The 26,450-nt window shown below is 38.1% G+C and overlaps 1 protein-coding gene across 2 annotated transcripts; it reads left to right on the plus strand.

The window, feature by feature from the left end:
• The first annotated feature begins 803 nt into the window (after positions 1-803).
• LOC127662190 (ubiquinone biosynthesis monooxygenase COQ6, mitochondrial) lies at positions 804-25,534 on the plus strand. 2 transcript variants are annotated; one of them, XM_052153280.1, is made up of 12 exons: positions 804-1,132; positions 1,474-1,608; positions 6,441-6,499; positions 11,838-11,964; positions 13,184-13,314; positions 13,424-13,531; positions 14,063-14,125; positions 14,655-14,762; positions 19,668-19,870; positions 20,194-20,309; positions 21,049-21,215; positions 25,408-25,534. In XM_052153280.1, the coding sequence occupies exons 1-12, from the start codon at positions 898-900 to the stop codon at positions 25,435-25,437; spliced, it is 1,482 nt and encodes a 493-aa protein (XP_052009240.1). In that variant the 5' UTR covers positions 804-897; the 3' UTR covers positions 25,438-25,534. The 2 variants fall into 2 exon arrangements, with proteins under 2 accessions (XP_052009240.1, XP_052009239.1); XM_052153279.1 differs by having other exon boundaries at positions 21,049-25,505.
• Positions 25,535-26,450: the final 916 nt, after the last annotated feature.

Consider the following 26,450-nt stretch of genomic DNA (forward strand, 5'->3'; position numbering starts at 1 on the left):
CCAATATTAGAATATTGCCGTTATTGTAGAGAGGTTTCAAATAGGTAGTGTATGAAGGCACTCCCCATATTCATTAGTAAACGCAATGTCTCGTTCCCATCGTTTCAGGGAACCTCGGTTACGTACGTAACCGAGACGATATCTTTAATGTTCTTTCTTACTAGTCAAATTATAATTGTAACTCATCAAAATGCAATTGTAGATATTTAAAATAGAATTATGTATAGACAAAAGCTTTAAAAGCCGAAAATGCTTGCGATTAAGTTTTTTACTAGTTTAAATGCCATTTTTGATATCAGGAATTATAATTTTAACTAGTAAAATTGAATTATTGACATCAACAATTCATATCCTGAGAATAAATAAAAGCTAATTCGGCTTGCCATATTTCCTCGGAATAGGCATAGGGCCTACCATGATCTCTACGCTGGTATCATGTATCATCAATTACATGAAATATGAAATATCACAATCTCCACCCACCAGCGGCTCTCAGCACACACCGAAACTTGAGTTTCAACATCATCTCCAGGAACAAAATAGCAGCTTATTTTGTAAAGAAAATAGCAAACGTCTAAGCAACAAAACACTGATAAATAGTCCCTGAACTATCATGGAAATGAATTTAACGCAAAGCAATTCGTTCAAAGCAATCTCAAGTACTTTAAAATATACACAAATGTGCCATTTTATTTGCACATCTTATGTGGCATGGATGTTTATTTTTTATTTTTTTATGTTTGTTATTCACGTACTATATTTGAACGACTTTTATAACCGGAAGGACTATCCGCGAACAGAACTATTACGTATTCTGTCAACAACATGGCGTTACTGTCAAAAGGGCAAATTTAACGGGGACTGTTGCGTTTATTTTCTTAGACTCTTTAGTTATTAATGGCCGTTTCGAGCCTGTTCGTTAAAATGTTCAGTTTCACGAAAGTTAAACTAGCTGTAATAGGGATAGGACGGCAGTGCGTTTCTGTACGGGCTCTTAATGAAGGACGAGCGGTGTGCAGAGGATTCGCGTCCTCCTCGCGCGATCAGGAATCCAGTACATCTGACAATGAGCTCTATGACATTATAATATCCGGCGGGGGAATGGTGGGCACCGCGATGGCATGTTCGCTGGGTGAGTGTCCGTGCAGCTTTTGCCACTCACCTCCGCTCTCCCACGCTGCAATGTTGTCAAATTTCCTTGTCATAATAAAGTCGTTCCCCTCAATTTTCTGTACCCGTTTTTCCCACGTAAAGGAGAGGTTGTCATTTTGTTGATGAATGTATTCAGATGGAGGTGAAGGGTGCAATTGAGGTTTTAGTGTAATGCAACTCTCTCATGCTGTTAAGAAATTTACAATCAATGCACAGATTGAATGCACACGAATCCCAATTATTATTCAAATGCTACAATATCTTGCAAATATAAGGCCCCTAAAGAAATCCTCTGTTTTATTTTTTCCTCATCTCTTTTAGGACTTGATCCAAATTTGACAGGGAAGAAGATTCTTTTGCTGGAAGCTGGTCACAAAAAAGAGATGGACAGGGTACCAGAGACCTACAGTACAAGGGTCAGCTCCATCAGCACAGGCTCAGCAACACTTCTTAGTGGTACAAAATTATTTTAAAGGGTTATTAAAGCTTTCATACAGTATATGGTTCTTTGCTTTAAACGTTGTTGCATTTAGGAGTGAATCTCACAAAACATGTCAGGAACACGTCAGTCATTATTTTCCCCAAAATCAAAAGAAAGTAATTATATTTAGCTAAATTTGAATAATTATAAGAATTAATGAGAATATATACAGTGCATTTATAAAGTATTCAGATGGCATATAAAGTTTATCAACATTTAAAAATGTGTTTTGAAGTGAATTTCTAATTTAAATTTGACCACCTTACAAATGCATGTCACAGGAACTTCAATATATATTGCAGAATCGTTATCATTTCGAAAAGAGATCGTGATTTTTTTAAACATTTATCGTGCAGCTCTACTCCACAGATTTAATATTAGCAAACTATAGTTTTGGCAAGTTGTTTAGGACATCTACTTTGTGCATGACACAAGTAATTTTCCAACATTTGTTTACAGAGAGACCGTTTCACTTTTAATTGACTACATCACAATTTCAGTGGGTCAGAAGTTTACATACACCAAGTTAACTGTGCCTTTAAGCAACTTGGAAAATTCCAGAAAATGATATCAACCCTTAAGGCAATCAGTTTCTGATAGGCTAATTGGAGGTGTACCTGTAGATGTATTTTAAGGCATACCTTGTGAAGAGGGCGGCACGGTGGTGCAGCGGTTAGCACTGTCGCCTCACAGCAAGAAGGTCGTGGGTTCAAACCCTGGTTTCCCCGGCCTTTCTGTGTGGAGTTTGCATGTTCTCCCCGTGTCTGCGTGGGTTCTCTCCGGGTACTCCGGCTTCCTCCCACCATCCAAAAGACATGCAGGCTAGGTTAATTGGTGTCTCCAAAAAAAAAAATTGCCCTAGGTGTGGATGTGGATGTGGATGTGGAGGTGAGTGTGAGTGTATGTCTGTCCATGTGTGGCCTTGCGATGGACTGGCGACTTGTCCGCCCAATGTTAGCTGGGATAGGCTCCAGCCCCCCGCGACCCTGTACACAGGATAAGCGGTTGACAATGGATGGATGGATGGACCTTGTGAAGATGCTGTAAGAAAACAGGTTGACAAGTATCTATATCCACAGTAAAACAAGTCCTATATCGACATAACCTGAAAGGCTGCTCAGCAAGGAAGAAGCCACTGCTCCTAAACCACCATAAAAAAGCCAGTCTATAGTTTACAAGTGCACATGGGGTCAAAGATCTTACTTTTTGGAGAAATGTTCTTGAGTCTGATGAAACAAAATGTAAACTTCGTTAAATCGTTATGTTTGGAGGAAAAAGGGTGAGGCTTGCAAGCCGAAAAACATCATCCCAACCGTAAAGCATGGGGTGGCAGCATCATGTTGTCGGGGTGCTTTGCTGCAGGAGGGACTGGTGCACTTCACAAAATAGATGACATCATGAGGAAGGAAAATTATGTGGATATATTGAAGCAACATCTAAAGACATCAGCTGGGAAGTTAAAGCTTGGTCGCAAATGGGTCTTCCAAGTGGACAATGACCCCAAGCATACCTTCAAAGTTGTGGCAAAATGGCTTAAGGACAACAAAGTCAAAGTATTGGAGTGGCCATCACAAAGCCCTGACCTCAGTCTGATTTTGGTTTGTGGGCAGAACTGAAAAGGTGTATAAGAGCAAAGAGGCCTACAAACCTGACTAGTTCTCTCTGGAAGAATGGGCCAAAATTCAGCTTGTGGAAGGCTTTTCAAAATTTTTGACCCAAAATAAACTATTTAAAGGCAATGCTACCAAATACTTACAAAGTGTAAGTTGTGACCCACTTGGAATGTGATGACAGAAATAAAAGCTGAAATAAATAATTCTCTCCTATTATTTTGACATGTCACATTCTTAAAATAAAGTAGTGATCCTAACTGACCTTTATTAGGAACATCTGTACACTGTCCTGTGTGTGAACGTAACTGTATTAAGCTCTCAAAACTGGTTTGACAACCGTATTCTGTTGCTGTGTGAACGTGGCCTTGGTTTACAGGTGTTCCTAATAAAGTGCTCGGTGAGCTGTATTTACTTAGTGATAGAAATTTCATGGCAGTTAGAAGGAATGGTTCGGGTTCAATACAAGCTCAGTTAACTTCATTTGTGGTCCTAATGTTGATTTCCTAAAAAAAATATGTTTGAATCGTCATTCATTAAAAAAGATTTGGTTACTGTGAGGCATTTACAATGGAAATTAATGGGGTCTGTCCTTAAACGCTAAAATACATAGTTTCAAATAGCCACAATATGTAAACCTTATATGAGTTAACATGATTTGAGTGTATTAAAATTGCTTGATAACCTTATCTGTGTAAAGATATATCCAATGTTGCAACTATGTTGCCATGATTAAACCCGATATTGGACGCTTATCTTTAGACAGATAAGGATAGTAAGCAATTTTATCATACTAAAATCTTGTTATCTTGTATATTGTTTGCATCTTGTGGCTATTCTTTTGAAACAATATGTATTTTAATATTTATGAACTGGCCATATTCACTAACATTGTAAGTTCCTTACTAAAATTACTTTTTTAAATGATGGAAGAGTCAAATAAATTTTAAATGTTTTATTTATAATTTATCTTAACTTGTTTTGAGCCTGGAATATTTCTTTAAGCACATTTATCCCCAAATTAAATTACTGTAATGTGTCTGTATTTTATGTATAATTTATGTACAAAATATTATTTATTTTCTATTTATTTTTATTTTGAGGATAGAAAGAAAATTGTGTTGACTTTTGGTTGGACTGTAGAAGATAAAATATGCCACTAGCTATATAAAAGTTTGCACTTAAAGGGCACCTATTATGGCATTTAAAATGTTCCTAATATTGTTTTGGGAGTCCCCAACAACAGTTTTACATGCATGCAATGACAAAAAACTATTTTGTTGTCTTATAATATACATTTATGTTTACCTGATTTGCTCACCGACTCCCAAATGATTCGTTCAACGACTCATTTTTCCAAACCCCTCCTTTGCGTGACGCTAATCTGCGGTGATTGGTCAGATGACCCAGTCAGTTGTGATTGGTATACTCTGTGCAGAGATTGTCGGAAACGGAACGCCCATCACCGCTTTGTAGTAAAAAAATCTAAATCAGAGAAGGAATTTGAGTTGATTTATGTTAGCGATCATAGCCCAAAGTTCGGTGGTAAACACCCAATCAGTTATTGTTTGTGTTAGCCCAACGCATAAACATATTGGTAAAGCACTGCATTACTACAAGTTATTGCTCTATTCTTTATGACAACTCCAATAACATCGACAAACATTTCACATATTTCAAAAAAATTGACATTGGAGACCTAGAAGCTGCGCTGAGCGTAACGTGCACAACACACACAAATACTTTTTAAGCATGCTAAAAAACACATAAAAGCAACAATTATTAATAATACTTACAGGTTGTGATTCGGAGGAGGAAGCTGATCCAAATAAACTTGTTACTGAACCTTCCTTCAGTATCAACCGGCTCGCGAATCCACACTTGAAAGCATTCATGTTCGTAAAGCAATCGTCATTAAAATGACGCGAACACAGCACAAGGTTCGGGCTATACTTGTGTGGTATAGTTGTAAAAATAAACTCTAACCACTGATTCTTCACATGCTCGTCCCTGGACAGTGAGAAAAAGTTCACTTTTGAAATGCACTTAAGAACACAGCGTCTTGTTGTCGACATGATGTTTTCAAGTTTTCCATGGTGTCTGCGTGCACAATGAGTGGGCACGGCCAATTTGATAAGTTTTCGTCTTGACGTCACAACGAAAAGGAAAATGACTCATTGGAAAAACGATTCATTACATTGACTCAGAGTCGACTCCTACTTTTGAGAGACAATAACTTTTTTTACGGTGAACTTTCACATATATAACTTTGCAGGATGTTTTTGTTCACTTAAATCTATGTTACACACTACATGAAAGGTAATTTTCAAAATTCCATAATAGGTGCCCTTTAATAATAATAAAATAGTGCCAGAATTCTCAGGAATTTGCCATAAGCTTTGACTGAAAAAGGCAGTTAATTTTTAAACATTGACAGCAGATCAAATGTCATACCCCCCACATTATATATGCAGCCTAGCTGTTTGCACAAAATCCAGAATGTAGTAGTACAGAATGGGCTTGACTTTATCTTCCCAAAAACAATATATTTTGGAGGGACAATAGTAGATGTTATGTGCAGGTCAGTACATTGCTGCTTCTTTTGCCTGTCTATACTTTGTTTTATATAGTTTTTATAAATGCTTTTGAAAATATGTCCACAACCTTCCATAAAATGCATGTTTGCATTTTGGACAATAAACATCTTTTAGAATGAGCACTTTGGCCAATTTAGTGTTACAATCCAATCAAAAGGCCTGTGGTGAGGATGAGTACTTCTGTTCCAATCAGATCTCTGAAATAGAATGCTCTCTGTCATTAAGTCTATTTACAGCAATGATTGTTTATGGAAGATTCACCAGGAAGTAGGTCAGTATAGGTATCTTTCTCTTTCTCTCTCTCATGCACAGTATGTAAGGGGTGGTGCTGGCATGTGTATTCTCTGTAATTCTTTCCATTACTATATTCATCTATCTTGCCCCTGCTGTGTGGCATGACCATATGTACTACTTATGTTGTCAAGTTTTGTTCAGAAATGTCCTGTGTTTGCAAAAACAAGTGGCTTCATAAAATGGAAAATTATAGGTACTCTTGTATAGTAGGAAAAGTTTCATTTACAGTTTACAGGCAGGTTAAGGATGAACCCATTACATTAAGCTTTCTGTGTTCTGGCCTTATTTTATCCTTTTATTTTACAGGTCTTGGTGCATGGGACCATATTGTCAATATGAGGTGCAGGCCGTATAATAAAATGCAGGTCAGTAAAATTAGCATGTTGTACTAGAATTGAGTGAAACATCTTGTCTTTTGGTATTTTCTCAACTTTTACCAAAATAGAAAGTGGTGCACCATGGAACAATTATATATACAGTGACCTCAGAAACGATTTGGACCCTTAAGCCACACTTAAAAATGTATAAATGTCATTGCATTAGATAACTAAATATAATAAAAAGTGTTTAAAAAAATGTAGCACTTATCGCCCTTTTTTAATTACATGTTTCAAGCAAAGCATTTCAGAGAAAAAACTTTGCTAGGTTTTAAATGATACAATAATAGATACACTCATCAAGATTGCATTAAAAAGTAGGGCTGTCAATCGATTCAAATTTTGTATCTAATTAATTACATGACATACCGATTAATGAATCTTAATTAATTGCATATATCAATATTTTCTGAGAAAGGCCCACAAGTAAAGATAATTCAATATAAAAAATACAAAGTTAGGGCCTGTAATAAATATTATAATTCAGATCAAAATATATTACATTATTGTGGGTGAAGAGTAAAGCATTGATTACATTTATATTTATGCATTTGGCAGATGCTTTTATCCAAAGCAATTTACAGTGCACTTATTACAGGGACAATCCCCCCCGGAGCAACCTGGAGTTAAGTGCCTTGCTCAAGGACACAATGGTGGTGGCTGTGGGGATCAAACCAGCGACTTTCTGATTACCAGTGTACCAGTTATGTGCATTAGACCACTACACCACCACCACTCCACTGATCCATTAATCTTTGATTAGCCAGTGCAAACAGTGTCTTTAGAAGTTAATATATTGTTTGTTTTATTTGCATATCTTTGACCAAGTCTACAGTCGATAGCAATTCATTTTGCATTTGAGTTTATCGATCTTTCCTGTTGTCACTGAACGCATTCACGCATTCTATCTGCGCTAATTTTAAAATGATGCTGACACCACGTTAAACTGCCAGCTGGAGGTGAAGCCAATGGAAGTGTTCAAGCGGCCATCTTTTATAGTGTTTGTGGAGACTTGGTACACCCCCATTTCACTATCTCCGACCTCCGGATAGGACAGTTGCATTACGCCTTCTTATGACAATCATGGTTAATTTTTAATGAGCTCTTTATGGATGTTATTCGTTACGAGGGAGAGAATATACGTGGATCATGATATCAACATTCATCTGCCCCAGTGTTCAGCCTATCAGTACAGCAAAACTATCCACAAGTTGTAATGTAAGTATGTAAAGCTGTAATATTTGCTTGTTTTGGGGTGACAACATGTCAGTTTGCCTTGAAGCAAAAATGCCTGGGATTTGCCTGGTTTCATATTGAAGTGCTTGCTGTTGTCGTACATGGATGCGTGTCATAAATTACATGTTCGTTTGCCATTTAAACCTAGAGTATCAGTTTAATTTTAACCACATTTGCTTGTCTCCCTCTCTGTGCAAGTGATTGAGGGAGAGAGAGAGAGACTGCTCTTATTAAACACTTCGATGTTCACAATAAATAAGTCTGAAAATGTCTGCTAGTATCTTACCTCAGTTTCAGTGAACTTGTTTATATTCAGTTGATCTGTTCGCTGATGAAGTTAGTTTGAGGTGGATACTATTTGATATAGATACACATAACTGGCTCGGGTTTTCAAGAAAAATGTAAAAAAAAAAAAATATCTGGAAAAAATCCCGACTTTAAATAAATAAATAAATAATGACATGTGTAGGACGTTTGCGTTGCAGGAATGAGCATGCAGATTTCAGAAATAAAATCGGTAATTGAATGATTAATGATTTCTCACTGAAAGTAATTATTAAGTCAATAGGGATATTGGAATGTTTAGGCATAGCAATATGGTGGCGCAGCGGCTTCACTGATATGACGTCATGAGCAATCCAGTTCTATATTATATATCAGTGGTTTATGTACACGTGTGTCAGAAGGATGCTTTTGGAGCATCTCATTGGTTTTCAGCATCATAAATGATGTATTTTTAGAGTGCTGTGTCGAGTAAAAAGTAGTTGAAACTTTGAAAATTGCATCTTAAGATTCCTGCAATCTGTGCTTTGCCCAGTTGTCCTGTGTGACAGGGGTTTCAAATTTTCCTAAAAAGTTCATTATAATAATGAAAGGTTTTTATTAACCATGGCGATAAAGGATTTTCACAAGTTTTTGTTTATAAAACCAGAGTGTGTTTGAGTTGCAGCTGATTTTATTTATATTACACTTGGCAAACATGCAGATTTATGACGAATGGTCTAGTTCTGGTCCGCTTTGCATGAAGTGTCCATCAGTTAAACCCTATGGGAACGATCGTTCCGAAGGGCCCTTCGAAGCAGCTATTTATGTGCACTTCGGTTTGGTACAACCCTTTAACTTGGTGACCATCATTGTTTTCCTTGCGAGGTGCCCTTCGAAAGGCTGATTAATCTCGTTTGGAACAGAGGGAAAGTTACATGTACTTCAAGCTTGAATTGCTCCGATGTTAGGGAAATATGTATATTTATTAAGGAATTTACATACGTACTTACAAATTTTTTTTTACGTAAGATGGAAATTAAGTAAACACATTTGTGAGCAACCACCAATGCAGCACATTCATTTATTTACCTGCTCATTTTCCCATAAATTATCATTTTCCCATAAGTCATAAAGCATCTTCATTACAAACAGCTGCGCCATGTTTTGCTCATTGCTGTGTGCCTGTATTCACACTGTAGGCAGCCACTCATAAATTAATGCTACTGAACCACAACCTCAGAATACAAAACATACTGTATATTATAGACACAGAACTTCATACTCTTCAATGCAAAGTGACAGTTAAGCTTGGTTTTGATCATGGCCACAGTGCTTAGTGTTTATGTATTCGAGTTGTATTTAGCGGGATGACATAAATCGTTTGCGTCTCTTTCAAATTGAAATCTAACTCCTGTGTCTACTAATTACGAAGATGCATGTGAAATGCAGGGAGACAAGTTAAAAGCTGTGGAGAATGCATAGATTTGCAGTTAAAAGGGCCCTTAGTTTTGTACGATGTGGTGGGAATACTGGTTTTGCCTGTAAGATGTGGCCTTTTCACTCCCAAAAGGAAATCCTTTGGTTTTTGTGCAAACTAAAAGATGTCGTCTGCGTGCACTTTACAGTGATATACCTCACCCATTATACCTTTTCTGTTGCCATTCGTGTTTTTTTTTTTTTCATGCGTGCATTTATGTCCAAACAAGGTAATAAATTGCAAAAGAACTGAGGACTACATACAGTGCTGTAAAAGATTATTTTGCACCTTCCCGATTTCTTCTATTTTTGGGTATTTGTCATACTAAATAGTTTTAGATCGTCAGACAAGAAATAACATAAAACAAAGGCACCCTGAGTAAACACAAAATACAGTTTTCAAATATATAGATATATATTTTATTAAAGCAAAATGGTTATCCAACACCTATCTCACCCATGTGAAAAACTAACTGCCCCCTGTAACTTAATAGATTGTAATAAATTGTGCCACATTTAGCAGCAACAGCTGCAACCTAATGCTTCTGATAACTAGATCAGTCTTTCACAATTCTGTGGGGGAATTTTGGCCCACTCTTCTTTGCAGAACTGCTTTAGTTCAGCCACATTGGGGGTTTTCGAGCATGAACTACTCGTTTAAGGTCCTGCTACAGCATTCAATCAGGTTCAAGTCAGGACTTTGACTAGGCCACTCTAAAACTTTAATTTAGCTTCTTTTGAGCCATTCAGAAGTGGACTTACTTTTATGCTTTAAATAATTGTCTTGCTGCATAATCCAGTTGTGCTTAATGGCATTATTGTCAAGTGTCTTTCTGATAGTGGAGCCTTTATTGATAGGAGAGAGGCCTGCAGTTCCTTGTATGTTGTCCTTGGCTTTTTTGTTACTTCAAGGATGAGTAGTCGCTGGGCTCTTGGAGGAATTTTGGAAGGTCGGCATTATGTTGCTCATGGGTACAATTGTTTGTCCTGTACCTTAGTAACAAGTCATTTTAGGTTTTCACATGCATGATTAAACTGGGCTTCCCTCGATATCATAATGCAAAGTAAACCTAATGCCTCCCATTTGAATTCTACATGAGAATTTTCTATCTTATAGCGCAATTCAACAATTTCAAATGGCTACAGCACTGATATTCTGAACAGAACTTACGAGGGGAAAAGAAAACACCTGTCCCAGCATCAATTACAAGACTTTTTACATCTACACATCAACACCCTTACTAACATTTAGCACAGTAAACGGTAAATTTTTTCATTACATTACATTACAACTGTGGCAGTTGGATTAATGTTAACTTTTTAAATGTGTTTAGGATATTACAATTAAACAGTGTATTTTTTAAGAAAGACTGCCTAACTAAACACTGAGAAGCCATCCATGGTTTTAACTTTGGTAAACACAAGGGCAAATAGGATACAAAGTAGAACGAAAGTCTGGACCTTTACAAATTATGAAGCTATTAATGTGTACAATTTTAAGAAATGTCCTGTTCTAATGATGTTTGATATTAGGAAGTAAACTGGCCTGGCTTGCTTCAGATTTTCCAAGAATCAAAATGATTCTGAATGAAATCATTAAGAGTCTTGTAAAAGAAAAGCAATTGCTGTTATGGAGAAGGAAACAAACATATTTACTATAGTAGCATCAGTAAAGTGGTTTACTCATAAATATTATATGTAGCCCTATAGAAATAAGGTGTTATGGTAGTTTGAGTTCCCAAAGCAATGAAGTACAAAAATCTCTGTTGGATTCAAAAGTTTCTAGAAGCTCAGATGATCAAAAATAAATAATATTCATTACAAACAAGAAATGCAACAACATATCTTAAATATTAATTGCAGTTAGATTAAAAGACAAAGGAAAAACTGCATTGTGATGAACGTGTACATCAGCCACCACCGAAGACCATTTTTGACCCAGGAAATACTCAGTTAATAACTTCCACTGCACCCAAAAACGTGGCTTTTAAATTTCTAAACAAACAGACCACAGAAAATTCAGCTTGACAGTAATGTTTGCATATTTGTTATTTACTATTGGCTTAACTATAAATGCAGGCATAAATCACCATGAAGAATGCCATTTCTGTCTCACCCCAATGCATTTACAATGTCAACCGTGCAACCTCAAGAGCTGTTGGTGGCTTTCGCTGAAGCTAGTTTGATGTTTGGTTAGAGTATCTGGCAGAACTCTTCGCTCAGTAGAACAGCTTTGATGTGTTCAAGTTCAGGGAGGCACGTGCTCTTTTGGAAATCCATAAATAGAGCCTGAGTGGTAACTTAAAGATACAGTTGTAAACCACAGCAATAATCTAGCCCTTTGCTTTAGGTTTGGGATGCTTGTTCAGATGCCCTGATTACATTTGATAAGGAGAATCTGCAGGATGAGATGGCATACATCATTGAGAACGACGTCATTGTGGCCTCCCTCACTAAACAGCTGCAGACCCTCTCTGGTAAAGGACACATTTTGATGTTTGATATATGGATTAACTTGTTTGTTTTTGTAGTCATTGCTTTGCATCCTCTCTAGCACACGGATCACTTTGATCATGAATGATATAAATAATGAAATGTATAGCTCTTCCCAGCAGTGGCCTGTACACTCGAGCACTGAGCGGACACTCTGCTAATTAGTTTTAGGGATGGCTTGGCAAATGATGTCACCACAAGCCATTCCTTCCTGTCTTGGCATTATGTTTATTTGAACTCACTCCTTTTGAACATCTTTCTTCTCCCCTCTTTGGTTTTTTAAAGATTCCGCTTTGGCTACATCCATGTTTTCCCTGCTATTTCGATCATCTGGCACATTACTTTTGGTGGGAGTTAGAAGCCCCACGAGAATTGCCACCCTGTTCGGACACTCATTCACACCTATTTAAAAAACCACATTCCTTTCCAGCCATACCATCTCATTCCCTCAGGGTGTCCAAGCACGGACAGCATTTTACTGTAACATTTTGTTGTTGTAATTAACTAAACCGTTCCAAGGCTCTGCATTTGAAATCTTGGCTTTTCCATGTCATGCTCTGTAAAAGTGCATATTTTTAAAAACAGCCCTTTTTTAAAAACACATATTGCATTTAGCAGATGTGTGGTAGCACATGCATATTCACGTGTGCTTTATGCTTAACCGCCTTTTCTTTCTTTTGACCTTCTGCCTCTATTTCTGCCAAAGGACTACCGGTAGATGAAAAGAACATGCACATAATGCACATGCATCAAGTACTAGTGTTCAATTTTGTGTACGGAATGGTCTCCAAGTCTGTAAAAGTAGGCATAATTCAGGATCTTTTCATGTGCTAGATGATTGCCACTAGTGGATTTTCTACTTCACTTTCTTTCTCTGTTGTGTGCAGGCTATTGCCAGCTCCTCATATGTATTGCATGGTCTGCTTGTAGATAAGCACTATTAGTCAGAGCTGTGTGGCTTGCCAAAGCCGTTAAGAGAATTGTCAATGTTAGCAGTCCTCAACCAGAGAAAGGGAAAAAGCTTGTGTTTTACTAGGTGCTTCACCAATCCTTAATTTAGGACTTTATCACAGCCTAACCCTGTTTGTTTAGATTTTTCAAATCAAAGATTTAACATTTTTCGAGTAGAACTGAAGGCTGGTTTTGCCATGCTTTTTTTGTTTCTTGAAGTTAATAGAAGTTGTCTTTAATCTCCTCAACCAGAGCACGTTGAAGTGCAGTACCGAACAAAAGTGGTGAGATACACCTGGCCCAGGCCGTACCACATCTCAGAGTCCATCCCTTGGGTTCAAATAACACTGGCTAATGGAAAGACTCTCTACACCAAACTTTTAGTAAGTAGAATGTATTCAGTGCATCATTCTGTAATGCTAACTTTGCAGCTCAAACAAGATGCACTAAAATCTCAGAAATGCTAAACGGAGACACAATTGACTCTTTCAGATTGGTGCTGATGGGCCGAACTCAATGGTGCGGATGGAGTCTGGCATCCCCACTGTCAAATGGAATTATGACCAATCGGCTGTTGTTGCCGTTTTGCATTTATCTGAGGTATGATGATCCTGATGTCTACATTACACTGCCTCTCAGATTGAAATCCAAATTGACCATATTTACTTTCTTAATACACATTCCTGGTTTTATTTGGCATGTTTAATCATTGCACATTATTCCAGAGACAAAATAAAAATGTGAGTCTTGTAATCTTTTACCAAAATGTAAGAACTTGCTCGAATTTACTGCTAACCAATAGCCAAATAGCAATTTGGCATTGTTATAGGCTACTGTTTTAGGTAATGCAGCCTTTTTTAACATCTTGCCAATAGATAAAACAGTAATTGAATACTATTTAAAGTTAATATAAAAAGCAGCCGACCTTCTGGTCAGAAAGCCACCTGGAAACTTTCCATGATCCAATAAATTCTTCAATTGAATATCAATTCCTGCCATACTTTTTTTTTCTCATTGAATATCCTGGTTTACTCTGAAAGACCTCACATTATATAAGTAAAATGTTTTGCAAATGCCTTTTCATGTTCATTTCAATGCTTTGATGTGTTAACTTGCATTTTTGTTTTTCAGCCCACAGAAAACAACGTGGCCTGGCAGAGGTTCCTCCCAACTGGACCCATTGCAATGCTTCCTGTGAGCTGACCTTCAGTGTTTATTTAGCTTTTAAATTACATCAGTTTTACTTGATTATTTACATTGGCTCATCGTTAGGACTAGGTAAAAATATAGATTTTCCGATGCATAACGATCTTCATTTGAATGATCTCTATATTGATTCTTAAATCCCAAGATCCATCTTTTTGTGCAACCCCCTACCACAATGAGAGGAAAGCATTCGCATTTGCAACAAAATTTTGTGCTATAGGACTAAAAAGGTGTGTGTGTGTGTGTTATTGTCTGTTTTAATACCCTTTCTATTCATAATAGTCAGTTGTTGAATCTTTTTTTTTATTCTAATCATGTATAGCATGGATGAGGTAAAGAAACCATTTGAGTCCTCTCTTGTCAATATTTGCATATTAAGTGACGCCGGCTGTTTTTTAAATAGACCATACTAATAGAAATCTGTATGTCCAACACTTCTTATTGTGATATTGCTTAGTGGTCAAATGGAAAATGCATGTGTTTGGAATGGTACATGTACTATGTGTCTTCTGTGCAGTTGTCTGACACAGAGAGCTCACTGGTCTGGTCCACCAGTCATGAGCAGGCTGAAGAACTTCTACAGCTGGATGAGGAGAGCTTTGTGGATGCCATTAACTCTGCATTTGTGAGTAAATACTAAGACTTTTTTTTTGGTCCTAGTTTGGGCCATGGGTAACTGTACACCTTAAATGTGCTGTGCTGTCACAGTGGGTATCATTCATTAATAATTGCATACAAGTATTGCAGAAAAATGACTTGCGCAAAATTTCCTCTGGATTCACAACAGCTGCTAAATTTGTTCTCACTCTTTTTCTAATGTTAATGAATCTTGATTATGCTAAATGAGGGAGTGCATGCACAGCATTAGTAATTTGCATGAAACGCGCTTTAGCTATCCCCATATAAGGGCTTACCGCACAACTTCCACTGTACAGCCTTTCCTAAGTGTGACACTTTGCAAATACGGGTGTAAAGGTTTATCATGGCACTATATATCGTGGTTCATAAATGTGACTGTAACACTGTTAAGGATGGGCAAGGAGGAGGCGAGAACCGGCTTGTCAATATAAATAATATTTAATTAAACTCAAACCAAAAGCACAACCATAAACACACATGACGGACATGCCCGTAACTCTCTCTCTCTCGAACCATCGTCACCGGCCGCCTTTATCCCTCGCACGCCTCATAAGGCAGATTGGGGACCGGGCGCGCGATATTCCGACCCGGGATGTATCTTGCGTCCCGCGTGGTCATCCCCGACTTCCTCGCCCTGGGAGGAGACAGGAGGGGAAGACAACAACAACAACAAAATATACAGGCGAGGGAAAAGGCCAACACGGTGCGACAGAGAGAGAGAGGAGAGAGAGAAAAAGCTCACTCACCGGTTCTCTGATGTACCGTTGCGTGGTCCTCGAACACTCCGCCACACTCAGGCGAATGACAGCCGCTCCAACCCCGGGCGAACCGGAGTCAAACCTTCGACCCCCAGCGGGCAGAACGCCCCTCTGCTTTTCTGGCAGCAAATGGGGACACTCCTCCGCCCCTGGCAGCGGCCCTACCGCTCCGGGCAGTTGGGGCATTTCTTTTAGCTACATTTTAAAGGAAAGGAACTGTTTTGCATAGGTCTTTAAATAAATTACTTAAATTTTTTTTTTTTTTTAAACTTCAATGCTTGGTTTATAGAATCGTGAACTGAAATGTGAGTTCATTATTGTGAACCCAACCAAATTGTAAGATGAGTGAATCGTTACACCCCTATTTGCAAACATTCCTGAACTCTGTCGTCTGATAGCGCTTGCAGTCAGATCTACGAGTAAAGCAAAGTGTACTGTTCTCAAAACCACTTGAAACACAATAAACACCTTTTATATTGACCTAGACTAAATGTAATTGGCTGCATTTGTATGCAGAACCCAGATCAGGCTGTTACGGACATCATTTTTGTTTCTCTTCAAAAGTTTAGACTTATTGTGGGGTGACTGGGGTTAGTTAGTTATTCAATTCCTAATAATAATTTTGTTATGATATAATTAGATAATTATTTTGATGATTATCATGATTTTGGTGTGAAAACATTAGGTTTTACTGAAAATATATGCATACACATGGTTATTAAATTATCTGTACAATAATTATCTTCACAATTTCAGATCATTATGTAAGTTGAACCTAATAAAGCAGTGTTTCTGGATTTAAATATCATATCTTTGCCCTGATGTTTGTATGTATGTTTGTTTTTTGTTTCCATCAGAGAAACACTTTTCCCATGCTGGCTATTTTTACTGGCCTTACTGGTCAAAGGCCTTTGAATCTGTGTCACGCTTGCCATTTAAAACTGGTTTTCTAATTAAGCCCAAGGTTTGCCAGTGGTGGTCATTACTCCACTGAATGTTTTTTCTGCAGACCAAAGTCAGATTTGTGGCCTGGTCAACATTTTACTTTAATTAGGTATGCTTATTTCATCTTTGCTGAAATAATCTTACTTTCTAAAAGGCGTGTATTGAGTGAAAAGGAAAAAGGGTATTCTATATCTCTAGTCATATATATAAAAAAAGAAGGTCCAGCCCTTTCCCATACAGCCAAAGCAGCTGGAACCAGTGGCTGTCAAGCTCCAAAAAGGACAAAAAGCAAGAAAAAAGTATTGTTTTTTTTTTTTTAATTTTTATCCCCCTTTTCTCCCAAATGCACAATTCCCGCTAAGTAGGACCTTGGTGTGGCGTGGTTACTAGGGCTGGGATAAACTATTATTTTTTAAACGATTAATCTAGCGATTATTTTTTTCGATGCATCGATTAATCTAACAATTTATTTTTTTCCCAGTCCGATTCGATTTCGATTAGATTATCTCCCCATTAATTGACTAATAGCAATTTATACATGTTGATTTACATATCTCAATGAAAAAAACATGAATTCCTTAACATTGCAATATATGTTTATTGCTCTTAAAATTCCAAAATAAAAGACTATACAAGTGCAAAGTAATGCATTCTTAGTCAGAGGTAACATTCAATACAATAAAACCTTGAAGCCTTGAAAACACATAGGCCTAGCTTACTGAAAAAAGTGCATCTTGTAATTCTTCTTTCAGATTAAAATAACAACAACTTGATGTCTAGCATTCAATAAAAAAATAAAAAGGTCACCCAAAATACTTTAGAGCAATTGAAAGAATACAGTAACCAATGTAAGCTTGAGGGCTTTAAGCTAATACAGAGAGTGCTTTTCCAACAAAAAAATAAATAAAAATTAACAACGACAGTGGGAGCCAGCAGCCTGTCATTGCGCCCTTCCTGAACCAGCAGAATTTAACATTTATGTTGAAAACACATAGTCCTAGCTTACTGAAAAAAAGTGCATGTTTTAATTCATCATTCACATAAAAATAACATTAACTTTCAAGTTAAAGTGTACAAGAGCAAAATAATGCATTCTGATGTCTAGCATTAAATAAAAAGGTCACCCAGCCACCCTTTCTTAGAGCTATTGAAAGAATACAGTAACTATTGTAAACTTGGGGGCTTTAAGCTAATACAGAAAGTTATTTTCCAACAAAAAATAAATAATAAAAATAAACATTCAGAATTCAACATTTATGTTGAACATAGGCGTAGCTTACAGAAAAAAAGCATCTTCATTCACATGCAAATAACAACTTACACTCTGACACTTTCCTTTCACCTTAAGAATAGTGTGTGTGTGCGCGCGCCGGGTGGTGCCTCTTCAGGTGCTGGTGCATTGCCGTGGTGCTAGAAACTTTGTTTTGGGTCTGACGAATCAACGTGCATATTTTGCGTCAACGTATTTTTTGCGTCGACGCGTTGTCCCAGCTCTAGTGGTTACTCACCTCAATCCGGGTGGCGGAGGACAAGTCTCAGTTGCCTCCGCTTCAATCCGTGCATCTTGTCATGCGACTCGTTGTGCATGACACCGCGGAGACTCACAGCATGTGGAGGCTCATGCTACTCTCCACGATCCTTGCACAACTTACAACTCGCCCCATTGTGAGCAAGAACCCCTAATCACAACTGCGCGGAGGATACCCAAAGTGACTCTACCCTCCCTAGAAACCAGGCCAATTTGGTTGCTTGGAGACCTGGCTACGTTATCTTTATTATGTTGTGGAGCTTGACATACTTTGGTAACTGCTGCTTTCAGTGTAGGGCTGCACAATATATCACATGTATCGAAATATCACAAATATATATAATATATAAGCAATATGATAATGGAATGATATTAATACATAAAAAGGTTATGGCGACACAACACAGAATAGACTGGACGTGCGATTGTCACTTTTTGAGTTTGCGTGTAGTGTCACACACAGCATTAAAGAGTATATTAATTAATACAACATTAATTGTTTTAATTTCATGATAAAATTGACACAAATTGAAAGCTGAGAGTAAAATTGTTTCTCCAAAAACTACTTCTGACTCAGATGATGAAGTGCATCACATTTGTGGATATGTAGTTTGGCGGAACGACCCGTCCCTCCATCTCGTCATCCTTGCCCCACCCCTGAGGGCCGTATTTCAGCAAGGCTCATAACTAAAGTGGCCAATAGAGAGGAGGGGTGTAATTTAATAAGCCTTGTTTGGGTAGCGGATGATGATGCACATCTAATGTGAATAGAGCCTCATCATCCCTGCCATTAAAAGGTAGAGCGGGCCTCTCCCCGGGAAGCCGTCTTTTCTCTCCAAAAGTGCATGCACGCTGGTGTCCTCGCAAGTGAAGCAAAGAAGCGGGTAAGGAATCCTGGCAGCGAGTTAGTTGTGCCTCCTGGACTCGGAGCACCAGCACGAATTAGATGCAACGTGTATATAGTCCCAGCGCACTGTGAGGACACCAGATTTCCCCTTTATTTTGAACACTGTTTCCCTTATTTTGGACTATATACAGTATGTTGTTTATTATTTCAAATAAACGCCTCTCCAAGGACTAATACCACACCCCCTGTGTCTGTCTCTTGCTCTACCTGCCACAGTAGCTAATGTTAAGACCGTGTATATAATGCGCAGTCTAAAATATATTAAATTTTGAATAAAAAACAAGTATGTTTGTGGTGTATGGGACACAGTGCTTTTTTTTTCATTAAACTTTAGTATATTTGGGCAGTGGGGGTTCTGATGTTCCTCGTACTCTGATGATGTTAGGATTATAGCATATCTCCTTGCATTATTGACAAATGTAATGCATATCGCATTTAATATAGGTCAGCCCTATTTCAGTGTATGTGAAAGAGCTGAAAACTCCAAATTAATTTTCATGATTCAAAAAAGTCAAAACAAGTTTGGAAGACATGGGATTGAGTAAAAGATGACATAATTTTCATTTGTGGGTAAACTATTCCTTTAACTGTCCTCTCCACCTGTAATTTTTGTTCTTCTTTGGCTGTCTTAACATTCACTTTGAACTGAACAACTCTATTTTGTGTAGTTTTTTGCCATCAACACCATGTGTTTTGTCATCTGTTACCATCAACACCTCTTGTTCAGTTCTCCTTGTTTTGCTTGTCCATTAGTGGAGTAATGAGAACCATTCTGAGCTGGTGGAGACTGCTGGCTCTTTGTTCCGGACTGCCCTGTCTATCCTCATGCCCGACAGTGGCTCCTCACGCCAGCTTCCACCTAGCGTGTCAGGAATTGGCCCAAAAAGCCGGGTCATGTTCCCACTGGGTATGGGTCATGCCACAGAGTACATCCGCCACAGAGTTGCCCTCATTGGGTAGGTCTAAAATGAAGTTGGTCTATAAACCAGTTTTTGGTTTTGTGAATATTCATCATTCATAATTTACGAGTATAAAGGAGAAATCTCTCAATATGCCAAGTTTATAGTGCAGCCATAATGTTTTGTGGTTTTCTGAGACTTTAAAATCCACCAAAGGAGTGATGATGTATTTAGGTTTGTTTTTCTTGGAGATATTGCAGTGGATCTAAGGTAATATAGGATCCACATGGAGGAAATTTCACCAGGTTTTGTCGTTTTAGTTAAATATGGCTCCAGACTCAAGGTTTCCTTCCTCTGTTTTCTGATCTTTCTAATTTCAGAGATGCTGCACACAGAGTCCATCCGCTAGCAGGCCAAGGTGCCAATCTAGGCTTTGGCGATGTGGCGTGTCTCACACAAGTCCTTAGCCAAGCAGCATTTAATGGGAAAGACCTTGGTAAGCATTCCAACATTAAGAGCAGCCCAGGATGTATACTTTGGATTTGTTGTCTAATTTTGCCAGTTTTCAAAGTTGGACATCAAATATTTTTGTTTAATAAGCATAAGCAAATGGTATTTTGTCACAGCTTTGAGGATGGGATTTTATATATAATAATGCGGGTAATCAAATGTTGACAAGAGGATCATTTCCGGCACTCACATGCAAGTCACGTAATGAAGAACCACCTCACATTGAATAAATGTGACAAGAAACTTGAAGGATCCTTGATTTTTTTTTTCACTGTAGGGAGTTCTTCATACCTGGGGTATCGTGCTTGTTGTTCTGAAGATCTCCTCTGTTGTTTTTCATGAACCTTTTTCCATTTCCTAAACCATATCTAAATGGGTTTATTTTTATTATAAAAAGAGCCTTTTTTGTGGAGCTGAATACAGTGTTTTTGCTTATCACCCTCTGGCAAGAATTGCCCTTAAATTTCTTTCCAGCCACAAATGGAAATCCTGTTATGAGGAATTGTTGAAATCAATTTCTTAAAAAAAAAAAAAAAAAAAAAGCAACAGTGTTCTTATACACGGACATTGTACTTTTTCTGCTGGCATAGATTCTGTGCCGTTCTAAAAGCATTGTTGATAGGTTATATCACAAAGAGCAGAGCAGCTCTTGAAGGAAAAAAAAATATGTATTGGAAATGTACTTTAAATCCATAAAGTTTAACTGTTTGCTCTTTAAATTCTAGGAGCCATGCAGCACCTGTTGGAGTACGAGACTGAGCGCCAACGACACAATCTTCCAATGATGGCAGCCATTGACCTCATAAAGAGGCTCTACTCAACTAAAGTTGCACCTGTGGTTCTGCTTCGGACCCTCGGCCTTCAAGCTACCAATGCACTAACACCTCTTAAAGTACACATCTCTTCTCCCCTTCTGTTTTTTAGTTGCTACTCTTGCAGAATTAGTTTAGTTGATCCATAGAATTCCTTTTTCTTATTAGTGGTGCTTGGTGTGTAACTTTTTTTTTAAAGCGATCAACCTTAAAACACTTGCCTGGCACACGATAAATGGATGTGATACTTAAATAGCACTTTTCTGAAATTACTTTCAAAGCTTTTACTTGAACAGGGGACTCTTCTCAACCACCACCATTGTGCAGCATCCACCTGGATGATGCGATGGCAGCTATTGTGCACCAGTATGCTCACCCCACACCAGCTATTGGTGGAGAGGAGAGAGTACAGTGATACAGCCAATTCATAAAACAGGCAGAAAAAAAGACTTGCATTGAAGGAGGAATCTGAGCCATATCTATGAAGTAGAATGAATATCATAGACACTTAGTGGTGGGCTCTTTTGACATGAGCCAGTAAGCAACCACTCGGTATAACCTACCAACTGCATAACAACTTTATAAAAACACCCAGAACACCTTAACAATCACATAATATCTTCTTGGCAACCACCCTCAACACCTTAGCATTGTGGTGGCCTTGTTTTGCATGAGCAAGCACCACACACATTTTCTTCAAAGATTGTAAAAAAAAAATGTTTATTTGCCACTGAAATTATTGACTATATTTCCTTCCGTTGCATCATGTTCTTTTCCTCAACCCTATGGCAGTCACCGTGTGTACTCTTTCCTCTCTCTTCTCTGTGTTCTACTTCCAGCTTCCCTTAGCCTTCTTTCAGCTCTCCAACTTTTGCTTTTTGCGACTTCTTCCTCTCTCTAACCCCATCCCCCATCTTGTCCTTTGATTACATGCCTTTCTACTCTCATCCGTGCCTGTAATTTACATGGTCAGGAGCTACTACTATGGCTATGTTTAGTCCTAAATTGACTTTGGTCTGTTACCGAAAATGTGTGGGTGGGGTTGTAGGGCCGTGCATGGTGGTGCTGGCTTGTGTTTTCACACTCCTTTTATTACAGGCCACTCTTATGAAATGGCTTAATTCCTTTACTAAGCCATTCTAACTAGAGGGCCCATAACATGTCTTAAAGGATTTTCACTGTCTTCATAGCCTGTAGGCTATGACAGTGCACTACTATTTTTTTTTTCGTCCCCTTTTTCCCTCACCAATTTGGAATGCCCAATTCCCAATCCACTGTAAGTCCTGGTGGTCGCATACTGACTCGCCTCAATCCAGGTGGAGGAGGACGAATCTCAGTTGCCTCCGCTTCTGAGACCATCAACCCGCGCATCTTATCACGTGGCTTGTTGTGCATGTTACCGCCATCCACCGCAGCATCCACGCAAAACTCACCACGCGCCCCACCATGAGCGAACCAAATTATAATGACCATGTGAAGGTTACTCCATGTGACTCTACCCTCCCTAGCAACCGGGCCAATGTGGTTGCTTAGGAGACCTGGCTGTAGTCATTCAGCATGCCCTTGGATTCAAACTCGCGAGGTGGTAGTCAGCGTCTTTACTCTCCGAACAATCCAGGCCCCCTCAGTGCACTTCTTATCCAATTTTCTTGAGACCACTAACACTAATCTCAATTTTCGTGCCAATGCAAAGCACGATTGGCCATGGGTGGGTGTATTTGCGCTATCTGTGGGTGTATGCATGCAAACTGTGGTTGTATTGTAAGTTTATGAAGTGGCGCAATGTGCAATTTGCTATTTTCTTGAGAACAGGTCATTGCGCTAAGACGTCTAAGAAGCATGTCTATTGTTGATGCAAAATCTAAACTCAATTCCTGCATTTACAGTTTGGGGAATCCACCAGCAGATGAAATGAAAGAGATATCAATCACTTTTAAAACTAACCATGATTTGTGTGTCAGAATTTCAAAATTATTAATAATAATAACAATAAATATACGTTTGGCGTGGGGACGTGGTCATGTGTCGGTCTGCGGGGGAGAGAGAGAGCGTTACCTGGTTTGTAATTAACCCTAACACCTGTGTCTTGTTATAGTGATGCGGAGCAAGACATAAAAGAAATGCAGAGTGCCCTGAGAGAGAGAGAGAGAGAGAGAGAGAACCCTGAAAGCTGACATTGTTGATGCATTACTCTGAATTATTGACGGTTACCGTCGTTTGTGTAAGAATAAGAATTAAGCTGAGCTCAAACCTGCTTTGCTGTCTCCTGACTCCTCCATTGCTGAACGAAGTGTGTTACAGTGGTGCCGAAACCTGGCTCGGTCCATTTCTGTGTTGACTACCGGAAAGTGAGCGTGGTGTCCAAATTTGATGCTTCTCAAATGCCGCAAATTGATGAGTTACTCGATCGGTTGGGCACGGCTCAATTTTACTTGACGCTGGACTTAACAAAGGGGTATTGGCAGATCCCTTTAACTCCAATGTCCCGAGAAAAAACTGTTTTTTCCACAACGTTTGGATTACACCAGTTTGTGACACTTCCGTTCAGTTTGTTTGACGGCCACGTTTCAGCGGCTCATGAACAAGACACAGGTGTTAAGGTTAATTACAAACCGGATGACAAGCCTTACCGCTCTCTCTCTCTCTCTCTCTCTCTCTCCCGCAGACCGACACATGACCACGTCCCCATGCCACAATGTTATTTCGTATAGTGCCTTTCCAAAGCTCAAGGATGCTGTAAAGAAATTAAGCATGAAACCTTAAACAGAAACATATAATGAACAATTGTAGTGAAGCAAAGTACGTTTCAAGCATCCCGTAACATCGTCAAGACGGGCAATAGAGAACACTTTCATCACTGTCCAGCACCAGGAGGAAACACAACATCCTTTGTAGTATTTCGTGGCTAAATACCATAGCACTGGAATGATGGCAGTCAAAATGGTTCACACCAAGGACACCGTTATTGTGCAAGAGAACGTAAGACCAAAATGGTCCATAATTCTAGCATTCTAATGCATTGTATACAGTCCATTTGCACTACCAAATTCTTATGAATGTGCTGTCTTCATTTATATATAGATTGCTTGACAGAGAACAGAGTATATAATAGGTCACAGACAGAGCAATAACCGGAGAAGAAAGGATTGCACATGAGCTTTCACTAACTCACTTAAGCCTAAACTTAGCACATGGTTGCGGAAAAATATCAAAACATCATGGCCATGCTCACTGACTTTGCCAGACTGATCTCTTGAAAATTGTTACATAGCAACATTTTTTAAACTCTTTTTCCAACACCTAAAAGTAACTGATATTGTCCTCCATAACAATTGAGAGGTAAACAAAACAGACATCCTCACCCTGAACCAACACCTAAACATAACCGATAGTGTCCTAAAACAAAATGCACAATGAAAAGCTTAATTTCTGACGCAACAACATCCTTACATGTCACTTCTATTAAACTATTATCTCACGTGTCAGCTTGTGTGCTTGGCTGGGCTTGAACTGTGGTCTCCCGAGATCCAAGTCCAACACTATAAGGTGTGGGCTACCGCACAACCTAATCACACTGGAATAAGTGTATAAAAGTATGTGGGTCTGTAATGTGGGTCTGTAATGCAAGTGTTAAAAAGTATTGTTTTTCAAATGATGCATTAGAGCAAAAGTTATTTTATTTTATAGCATAGCAGTTTATATGTCATAAACAGCCATTGTACTCGTGATTTGTTCCTGTAGCTCAACTGGTAGAGCGTGGTGCTAGCAATACCAAGATCATGGGTTTGATACCTAGGCAACACATAAACTGATAAAATGTATACGTTAAATGCACTATGTTGCTTTAGATAAAAGCATCTGCCAAATGCATAAATGTAAAATGGTAATTAATTGTGTGAAAGTGTAGCGCTTCTAGTGGTAATTTTACCAGAAAACTCCAGCAAAACGTAGAATGCGGCATGTAAAACTCAGTTTGCAAAACTAGTAATAGCAACATTCATTCTATGAGACTAGGTTGGACTTAACATGTATGACGTTCACATAGTGCTGTGCTTAAGGCATAGCGCTCATAAAATAGAGCCCTATGTGTTTCTATTATAGTGTGTTGCTCAAATAAAAGGGAACAAAAAGGTGAACTGTTATCACCCTTCATGTACAAAGGTGGAATTATCTCTGTTTCATTAATTAAAGCTGCTTGAGAAATATCACTGCTTATGAATATTGTTTACCAGCCACAATCTCCTTTAGTAATATTTCACTTTGTATCCACAGGAGCAGATCATGGCCTATGCCAGCAAGTGAAGACTAGCTGCACACTGGATGTTTGCAGGATCTCTAAAAAAAATATGTATTTATTCATGTAATGTAAAAGTGTAAATTAATAAATCATATTTTTTTTCCTGTTTTCATTGACTGTTTTTTTATGCCTTTTTTTTTGCAAATATCCATGACCCATATGCAAAAGTTAAACAAAATCTAATTACAAGTTACATCATCCTCCCTTCTTTGATTTGTATGTTCTGAATCTGAACCTGTATCTTATATATACTTATTGTTGGCTTTGTTCTATGAAAGTGGCCCATTTCATGACATGCAACTTGTAAAAGAAAAATACAGACATGCATGATTCACATGTAACTATTATAAAAAACCAGCAGAGATTTTCTTTGCATAGTGGTTGTCCAAACATATGAATTATGAGTTTATTTATCACCGAATACATTTTCAGGTAGAACATCGTATCTTATCGTATTTAGGTATTTTTAGTGGTAATCTTCACCACTGTGAGAACTGAGACTTCAGTTGATATATTCTGTTTTACACTGATTTCACCTAAAATAAGTTTCGATACTTCCGATACTGATGTATCAAGAATATCGATTCTCACACAAAAATATTGATTCAAATTTTTTTTTTATTTTTTTTTTAACTAGGGATATTATTATTTGTTGAACATGAAAAATAATCATAAGCTTCAAAGTGAAATAAAAAGGATTAGTCTATATTAGTAAATACTTGTGCAGGATGGCAACTATTTCTTCTTCCGCTCATCTTAACAAGCACTTGCGTCCTCACAAGACTCAATCAAATGCGGGATCAGTGCCTTCACTGCTTCAAGTTCTGGAGTAATTTCATACTAAAATAACATATAGTGACATTTCTTATAATTGTGTGTAATTGTTGTTTAATAAGTCATTTAAAAAAATACTTATCCATGGTTTTACTAAAGTAATATTGTAGTAACCATGTTGTTTATATATATTTTTGGGGGGCTGAAACCAGAATCAGAATGAGCATTATTGCCAAGTATGCTT

Source organism: Xyrauchen texanus, chromosome 22 (assembly GCF_025860055.1).
Source record: "Xyrauchen texanus isolate HMW12.3.18 chromosome 22, RBS_HiC_50CHRs, whole genome shotgun sequence".
Taxonomy (NCBI): domain Eukaryota; kingdom Metazoa; phylum Chordata; class Actinopteri; order Cypriniformes; family Catostomidae; genus Xyrauchen; species Xyrauchen texanus.